This window comes from Sprattus sprattus, assembly GCF_963457725.1.
Source record: "Sprattus sprattus genome assembly, chromosome: 17".
Lineage (NCBI taxonomy): Eukaryota > Metazoa > Chordata > Actinopteri > Clupeiformes > Clupeidae > Sprattus > Sprattus sprattus.
The window spans coordinates 10,281,783-10,291,154 of record NC_137915.1 but is presented as its reverse complement, the minus strand read 5'-3'; the positions used below and the strand labels follow the sequence as shown (position 1 = coordinate 10,291,154).

Here is a 9,372-nt window from a genome sequence, read left to right as displayed (position 1 = left end):
ACTCTGAAAATCACAACTTCATGGGCTCACCTCGCTCTGAATTGCTCCAAAGCTATGGCTTAAAATCCTTATTTTAGAGAAAAATAAATGTGTGTGTGTGCGGGGAGAGGGGGGGGCATGGTTGCTTTATGTAACTACCATAGATTCCCTGAGCCATTTTCATCGTGAGATGGCATTCAAATAGATGATTTCCTCATTTTTAATAGAAATAAGTTACTATACAGTTACAGTTAATGTAAGTATACCAACAGATACGCTATGGCTTTGGAGCTCCCCTATGCAATTTGTCAGTACTCTGCTGTGTCCCTAATGCAATTCTGCATTTAAAATCCTCAATCTGTCTTTACAAACAAAACTGTGGCAGGAACTGTGCTTCTAAGCTTTGAAGTTCTGGGAAACTGGGAAAGCAGCCATATATACTGCAAATCAATTTTCAGATGAGTTCCTTTCTTCATGTTTCTTGTTTTTAATTTGGGCATCCAAGCGACTAAAAGAAAATGAATGAATAAAAGCATCCTTCACCTCTGAGTCAAAATTAATTTAAATTACTTGGCAGCAATATCAGATCGCAGCTGTGTTTCCCTGTGTGTGCAATAACTTGCTCCAGGTCAAAGGGAGACAGAGTCTTAATTTTGGTAACGGATTAGCATGAAAAGGATGATACACCCTCAGTATTCATTTCATCAAAATGCCAGGAGCCAGAGAGAGAGCAAGCACATTCCTGTTTTTCATTTTGTTACTTTGGCCCACTAATTTGGGTGAATTCACAGCAGACTTGAGATAATCCCCAAGTCAGACAACTTAATTAAGCAATAATTCTCTTCTATGGGCTTTCCAAACTGACATGGCAAGTAGGGTGGATGACTCGATGTTCATTATTGCATTAAGGATAGTGCACTGCTGATGGTGCTGACATCAGTTGTTAGAGCTCGAGAATGATTTCTCTATCATTTCAGGCCTTTCTTGTGCGTGCAGTGTATCTTGCTCAAATATTTTATGTTCATGTTTTTTTCATGACTTACTGTCTTGAGCCATGGTCCCTCACAAATGAAAAGATGGCACACAAATGTCCAACACTATTTCTGCCACAGTGTCGAACCAAAGCAGTTTATGAGGAGGAGAAAAGCTGTTTTGAAACAAACTAAAAACTATTTATAACAGGGAATTCAAATTTATAAAGAATGGTCTATGCAAAGACAATTGCACACTAGCAGTGTAGGCAATGGTCAATATAGTTTTTAAGTCACAAGCCGATATTCAGCATAACAGCACTCAACTCTTGTGTTGTACAGCTTTATAAATAGAGTTCTGTCGGCAAGACATGGTAAACACAAAATGTATTACGAATTACAACGATTTGACTCTATCAACAAAAAAGTTAGATTTAAATGGGAGTCAGTGTTTTCTGTGGCCATGACAAGAAACGAGAACTATAGCCTGGCCTATGTAACAGGTGGATACATTGCTTTTTGTTGACTTCACATTATTGTCAGACTTTATTATTGTCAGACTTTTTTCGCACAAGGGATACACAGGTCATTTGTGAATTTAGTCTCTGCTTTTTCCCATCTTCCTCAAGGACCCCAGGAGCAGTGGGCAACTTTTAAGCACCCGGGGACCAAGTGAGGTGAACCGTCTGTCTTGGTCAGGGACGGACGAAGAGTGTTCTGTTGTTTTGCATGTTTTTTCCGTGGGAGTTCTTAGTGGAGGAAACCCCTTGTGAACACAGGGAGAACATGCAAACTCCACACAGAAAGACCCGGGAGATCGCCCACCTGAGCACTGACGGTGAGGCGGCAGTGCAAGCACCTGAGCCACCGTGCCACATCCTCTTGACAGGGGAAACATGCACACATTTTATGCCCTGGATGTTTGGAACCTGTTTAAATGCCTGTGGCATGGGCCAGGTGAAGTGGTGTCCTACATCAACTTATGCTTTGCCATCGATACAGATTGCAATTGGGTTTTCTAAAAAGAGAAATGACACTCGAGCAAGTTTCACAATGCATTAGTAATTTTTAATATTTTTGAGGAAGTTGGTCTTTTGCACTGTAAGAATGATCTAGCAATGTCCACGTGATAATACTGTCCGCTAGTTCCAGTGTAACTTCTGCCACACTACCAAAAAAGACTAAACTGGTTTGATTGTTTTCCCTCTTTTTGTGATTTTATATCTATTTTCTAATGTTTATTCAGAGTAACATCCAACATATATCTAACCACTGTCTGCACCTGCTTGCCCAGTGGGATGTGCAGACAGAAAGTGACCCAATTGGTTAACAATGCCTATCAGTAAACATGTTTTTGTGAGCCTATTTCAAACCCTGCCTCTAGCTGTTTTCCTGTCCCTCCTCAGTTCTGACCTCACTTGCACAGTGGCGTGGAGGGTTTACAATGTGACAAGCGAGCATGTGATTGTTCTGACCCCACTGCCTGCTCTCCGTGTCAATGACCCCCACTGTGTCCTCACAACAAAGGTGTAGGTTCAACAGACAACACCCACCAGAGTGCCACTGACCCTGTTTTACATGCTACTTTCCTGTCTCTCGAACAGGTGACGTGGACTTCCTTCCTTGATTAAATGCTAAGGCAGACCGTTGAAAAAAATATTAAATAAGCACAAGCCACAGTTGATTTCAAGATACTTCAAAACTTCCACTGAAAGTAGAGGTTCTAAGAAAGTTTCCAAGTAGGCTAATTACTTACCCTGATGATATATCAACTATAAATACTGGAGTAGAGACTATTGAGATGAGCTATACACACAAACTGTTGAGATTGGTATGACGAGAAAGCACGAATGGTTAGAGCCTGGTTATCCAACTCTGGACACTTGACCTTATTTCAGGTGCCCTTTCACGTTTGTTTTAAAAGTTTCATAAGTGCCACCGCAGCAACAATCAAGTTGCGTTGATCCTGCGCAAGAACACACAGCAGTGAAGACTTGTGAACGTGGATGCGTGGGAGGTGGTGTGTGTCGCGTCATATCGGCCGCCGCTTTGTCATTGGCTAGCTCGACTCACCAGACACCAGCGCGCTTGTTTTCTGCAGAGGAAGCACGCCCGTGAGATGAGCTTTGTGCTAAGGAATGAAACAGCCAACAGCTTTTTTTCCCTTTCGTAACTCATCAAAACGATGATGTGACCAAACAGACCGATGACAGATTCTTAGCGCCAACGGTGGTCACAGCTGAAAACATTTTCAGGTGCGCTAGTGCAAACCACAGTCGCGTCTGAATCGCTGCAGACAGTGAGGACTCAGTTGTCTGGTGATCAAGGTAGGTAACGTTAACATTAGCGAAGATGGTGCTCTCGGCCTAATCCTCCACGAGGACCATGAAGGATTATCAGTAGTGAGCTGACAGACTGTCAAAAACATCGTAACATTAACGTTAGGTGCTTTCTTGGTAATTGGCTAACAACCCAACATGATCATTTTGCTAGCCGAGGAAATGATGGTATCATACTTGTATGTATTCGAATTATAATGTTATAACAATTGCCTGCGGTTTGTTTTCCCTCTGAAGTGCCAAATGCCAAGACTTGAAGGACACTGTTGGAGTTGCTCCTGTTCATCGCGGATGAAAGCTAGAGATCTGTCGAGTGCCAGTTGGGTTTCATCTAAAGCAGAAGAAATGATGTCCATCATAACCTCAGTAATGCGGCATGCATATGGGTCACTTCACAGCATCCGGTCCGCTAACTTAATACGGCGGGGGCTCGTGCTGTTTACCATCGGAGTGTTTCTCGCATTGGTGCTAAATTTGCTACAAATACAAAGAAACGTCACGTTGTTCCCTGAGGAAGTGATAGCAACTTTGTTCTCGTCTGCGTGGTGGATTCCACCCAGTTGTGGAACAGCAGCAGGTAAGGCAAATGCTGTTTTTCAAACTCATTTTAAGTTAATGAGCAATTATTATGATTGAGGTTATTGATTATTATTTTCAAACTGCCGAGTTCAGACAAAGGATGTTTGTCGTTCTGCAAAAGGGAGGGTAGGAGGGAGTAATGTTGACGTTAGGCGATGCCTTTTGCGGAGTCAGACGGCCATAGTTATCGCTAGCTATCAAGGGAACTTTCGCACTCTTTGTTCCTTCATTAGCTCGCTAATCAGCTATCTGGAATAATTCGTGTGTGGTCGGTTTGTTGTTGCCCAGTGCATTATGTAATCAGTCTCGAAGTCCACTAAAAAGGGGTGTCTTGTTTTGTCTCACTGGATAGTAGCTAGTTAGTTCTAGCGTCAATTTTATACGCTGCCCTGGAAACAGCCTGGCATGTAGGGTCATTTTGGGAGTGCTCATTTCTCATTGGCTTCTGTAGAACGGGTGAGATGCGAAAGAGGCACGTTATTGGCTCTCGCGTCGAACATGCCACTCGCCGAAAAAGAGAAACACGGAAGTTGTTTGCTTGGGAAATAAATAAATAAATATGCTGGTTTCCCTTCCCCCCGCATTCCACAGAGTGATAGCGTCATGTGCGAGCCACTGCTCGCTTTGTCTATGAAACGAAAGTAGAAAAGGAATGCATAACTTCAGGCCAACACCACTGAAAAATGTAACAAACTTCCTGGATGAATTCATTTGCATTTACACGTTAGACAAGTGACTTATTACAGAACTTAGGCTGAAGGTTAATTGTACAGCAGACTTTTATTTTGTTTAACATAATAACTGGCCTTACTTGGAAATGTGTGCTACTATATGAATTCTTAATAGATCATTAGTAGCATGCTAAATAAGGTGAAAACTGTCTTAGCACTTAAACTGAAAAGTTGAAGTCAATTATAGAACAATATAATCGTTTTGTACTTAATGTCATGTCAATATTATTAACTTTTGACTGTTGTTTGCATTTTGTTCATGTATGCATTTTTCTTTTTGTACTCCAGCTGTGGTTGGCCTGCTCTACCCCTGTTTGGACAGCCATCTTGGGGAGCCACACAAGTTTAAGAGGGAGTGGGCCAGTGTGATGCGCTGCATCGCTGTGTTCGTGGGAATCAACCATGCCAGTGCTGTATCCTTTCTCTAACTGTCCTTTGGCCTGTGACCCTCAAGCAGAAAACAGATCACATTTTGTTGAACTGTCACACACATTATACATATTCCTTTCTATATAGCAATGGTATCACATCTAATGGAGGTTTCATCAGACAGTTTTAGGTTGGTTGGCCTAACATTAGTCTTAAGTTTTAGCCTAAATCACGATTTCCAGGTTTTGTTAAACTTGCAGTATCGTAATTAAATTAGAATGTAATGCTTTGACACCATTTGGAACTCCCTACAGCCATGATCTCTTAATTAACATTGCTTACTGCATGGATAAGTATGAACAAGTAATGGCCCAAGGTGGTTTCTAAGTGAGGGGCATTTAACTGCCCGGTGAAGCTCTCTAGCCTTTAAAGTGTCACCTGTCTTCCAGATTTTCAGTAGTCAAGGCATAACTGCCAAATATGGCAAGGGCTCCAGCACATATCTGAGGTAGTCAAATTATTTAACACCCCAAAGTCACACATATCCAAGAACATGCATTCACATCAAGCTGCAAGTCAACTAGTTGGTCATTAACATCTACTTATGCTCGTCATGTCTGTACACTTTATCCAGGTGTCATCAGTGTCCATTGCACTCCATTTCCCTTAACCCATCCTTCAGAAACTGGACTTTGCTAATAACGTGCAGCTCTCCCTGACCCTTGCAGCGCTGTCGCTGGGCCTGTGGTGGACGTTTGACCGCTCCAGGAGTGGCTTTGGCCTTGGCCTTACCACAGCCCTGCTGGCCACGCTCATCACGCAGCTACTGGTCTACAATGGTGTCTATCAGTGAGTGTCCGCATGATGCTTGAGGGTGTGGGTTGGAAAGGAAGGCTGTGCTAGTTCAGTCAAATATTTATTTAATTTGAGTATTTAAATCCAGAGTAAACATCACAAAAATCCTGTCCACACCACAGCAACAAAAGAAAATACTATGATTTTTTTTTTTCTGCATAAGTTTGGAATAAGGGTCCATGGTAGAACAGCTTAATGCTGTTAGCGGTGTCTGCTTAAATTAGTATAGAGTGACGACAGTAAGAGCCCAGCTTAATTTTGTCCCGTTTGGCTAGACTCCTTAAATGGCTGCCTAGGCACTAGAAAACCTGAAAATGAATGCACTTGTTTTCCCTGTTGGGAGTCCCAGATGTGTGTGAGCAGAGTAGAGTTGGGGATGATAGGGAGGAGGGGAGGGAGAGAAAATGAAAAGAGAGAGAGAGAATACCAATTACCAGCTTCCAACCTGTCACACATTGGCCTGCTCAAAAACATCCTGGGGTGCAGCAGGATCCCGGAGCTTGGATAAGCCAGCACATAAAGAGCAGAACTGAAAAGATCTCTCTTTCTCTCTCTCTCTCGCTCTCTCTCTCTCTCTCCCTCCCTCTCTCCCTCCCTGTGGAAGGAGGGAGGTGAAAAAATCAAGAGAAAAATGAGAGTGTATGGGGGGAAAATCCTTTTATTGCCAGCATTAATCTTTAATGCTTCCTCCTGCTATTGATCTGTCTTTTTAGATCAGTTCATGTTTTTTTTTTTCTCTGTTCCCATATCCCTCTCTCAGCCCCGGTGTTTTTTTTCCCTCCACTGAAAGAAATAGAAGAGCGGTTTTATAATGACGTGGACATGTCTTACTTAATATCATGTTTTTTTTTCCCGGCCCTTGCTCTCTCTCAGGTACACTTCTCCAGACTTCTTGTATGTTCGCTCCTGGCTGCCTTGCATATTCTTCTCGGGGGGAGTGACTGTGGGAAACATCGGCCGGCAGCTGGCTATGGTGAGGCCTGCTTCTCTCATACTCTCATTACCAGCATAGGAAGCCCTTCACACTTAGCTGTGGGTCATTAGGGACTCTCAGATGATTCAGATGGAGATGTGACGCTTTAATAGTTGAATGCTGAGAAAGAGTGTGCGCTTCAGCGACCGTCTCAGTGACTTATGTAACACTGCAAACAGAAAGATGTCTTTGGTCAAATTTGGTCCAATTTTAGCATGGGAAGTGTAGTCTTCTTCTGACAGAGATGTTCTTTATTAACACGAAACTGAATAAGGAGGAAGAGACTTAAAACGGAGGGGGCCTGTCACACTCTCCCCATCCACCACAACCCCCCCCCCCCCCCCCCCCCCTTTTGGACGGCTTAAATTTTGTGTAATTATTTCCAAACTGAATTCTCAAGGAGGCGATATCACAAAAATTAGTTCATTGTTAATTGTCACAGAACCCAAAGCCCCCCTCATATCTTCGCCAAGAGAGAGAAAAAAAGCACAAGCAAACAAACAGAAAAACAACTTAATCTGAGCGTGAGTCATGTCTCGCCTTTCGTCTCCCGTGGAATCTAGGTCCTGTGCAGCCCCTGTTCGCAGCCCAATAAGGGAGCATGAAAGCAGATTACGCGTGTTGTTTTTCATGCTAATATTCCCAGACCTAGCCAACGGCCGCTTTGTTTACCATTCATCCCACCATTCCCCCCCTCGTCTGTTGTGCAGTTTATCACTGGCACAGGCCCCTGCCCCCTGACCAAGGGGGACGGTGCTTGTGGGTTTTTCCCCTCCCTCCCTCCGTCCAACTTGTTGTGGCTCTGGAAGCTCTAGGAACGATATGGTGTATGAAGACCTTGCTTACTTCTGTTGAGGACATATAAACAATAACTTATTGTGTTTTTTATTACTAATATGAGTAAGGAAATGGTGATTTTATATTTTCTCCTTCATTGGCAATGTTTCTACCAGCTCAGCAAGTCCTTAAAAACCACCATATCATGACTTTGTCAAAGAAGAGAGAACTGATACCAACTCCAAATTTCAATCCTACCGTATGCTGTTAGGGAACAGGAACCAACCAACCAGCGTTCTCTTACCCCTTTTGAGAGAGGAGAAGTGCAGACATTCCCTTTGGGTTGTCCCTTGATATCGTATTTAACTGTCTGACTTAAGTCAGCTGTGCTTTTTATAGCTGTCCATACACATACTGTATATAGGAGGCGAAGGCACCCAGCAGTCTGCTATGTGAAGAAAGATTGCTCAGCAGGCTCTGGAGTCGTCCGTGGGTTTATGCTGATGTCTAAAGTGGAGCTCCTCTCATGGTGGTGTTCTCTTTTTGCCCTTGCAGGGAGCCCCAGAGAAATCTCACAACGACTAGGCAGCAAGACCAACTTTGAAGGTCAAAGGGCGCAGAGAAACGGGCTGAGGGCGGGGGCCAACCTGGGGGAATCCGGTCGCCCACCCTCCAACACCTCGAAATGTCGGGACTGTTCCAGAGCCCAAGTGGGATGCACTTCAATCCTCGGAGAGACCCCTCATCTCGTTTGTTCTCCTGATTTTATAATTTTTTTCTTCTTCTTCGTTGTTGTTCAGAGAAAAGTATGAAAAGGAAAAAGAGAAAGACAGACATTGACTGAGGAGGTTAGCACACAGAACTGACCCACAGTGCCATGCCCTGCACCTCCGTGTGGCCAAAATTATCCCTGGTGACCTCCCCACAGCCACCATCTTCATTGTTCCCCGCCTCCCAACACACACACACACTCAACTCGTAGCTGTCGTATCTTCTGCCTGCTCCTGGTTAGGAGGCTGGACGCTGGTGCCGCTCATGGCTGGAGACTCTGTGGGTCCCACTTTGCTGTGAGAGAATCAAAACGTAAAAAGTTCTTTGTCAAAAAAAAAACAATGGCAGTTAGGTTGACTGGTTCTTAAAAGTAAGCGCAAACAAGGGTGGTGGTGTTACAGGTGGAGTTGTGAGTATGTGTGTGTGTTTTTTTTTTTTTTACTGTTTAACTTTCCTGCTGGATGCTAAAATGAAAGGGAAACATTTCAGGGCTCTGAAAGAAAATGTCTGATTTTTGAGTGGTTTAATTGTGTGTGTGTGTGTTTTCCTTGAAAGAAAAACAGACGTAAAAGGCAAAAGTACAGCTTAAACCAGAAGTATTTCCAAACTGAAGTTTATTCGTGCCAATGTAAAGGAACACAGAAGGCGGTGCGCGGGGTTATGTGTTGGGGACAGCCTTCACTAGGTCGGTCTGCCACTGCAGGTGACCCAGTTATGGCTCAAGACACAGCTATAAGCCGGTGCAAATTTCTCTCCTCCTCCTTTGCACCTAAAGGAAAGGTGCCAAAGTTATTCTGCTCTCTCTCCTGTCCGCTGGGGGGGGGAAAAAATCAGTTTTACTCGCACAAAATTGTTCATTACGTCCAGACTAGCAATCAATGAACATTTGAAAACACACTTTGTCCCAATTTGAAGAACCTACGGGCATTTTTATTTCCAGCAGCCTCGACGATTTGCAATCTGTGATTGCCTTGTATGATAGAATTGAGTGCTTTTGTTACTATTCCATTGTTATTATTTCTCTCTTC

At 43.5% G+C, this 9,372-nt stretch overlaps 1 protein-coding gene across 2 annotated transcripts; it reads left to right on the top strand.

Annotated features, from left to right (window-relative positions):
- The first annotated feature begins 3,092 nt into the window (after window positions 1-3,092).
- insig1 (insulin induced gene 1) lies at window positions 3,093-9,165 on the top strand. Of its 2 annotated transcripts, XM_080854891.1 has the most exons (6): window positions 3,093-3,277; window positions 3,527-3,866; window positions 4,888-5,012; window positions 5,651-5,817; window positions 6,697-6,796; window positions 8,129-9,165. In XM_080854891.1, the coding sequence occupies exons 2-6, from the start codon at window positions 3,533-3,535 to the stop codon at window positions 8,156-8,158; spliced, it is 756 nt and encodes a 251-aa protein (XP_080711017.1). In that variant the 5' UTR covers window positions 3,093-3,277; window positions 3,527-3,532; the 3' UTR covers window positions 8,159-9,165. The 2 variants fall into 2 exon arrangements, with proteins under 2 accessions (XP_080711017.1, XP_080711018.1); XM_080854892.1 differs by lacking the exon at window positions 6,697-6,796.
- Window positions 9,166-9,372: the final 207 nt, after the last annotated feature.

Bases quoted from the DNA above. Each gene is read 5' to 3' on its own strand.
- insig1 (XM_080854891.1), top strand. From the start codon at position 3,533: ATGCCAAGACTTGAAGGACACTGTTGGAGTTGCTCCTGTTCATCGCGG. The intron at 5,013-5,650 runs GTATCCTTTCTC...CCCATCCTTCAG, and splicing joins GAATCAACCATGCCAGTGCT to AAACTGGACTTTGCTAATAA. The intron at 5,818-6,696 runs GTGAGTGTCCGC...GCTCTCTCTCAG, and splicing joins GTCTACAATGGTGTCTATCA to GTACACTTCTCCAGACTTCT.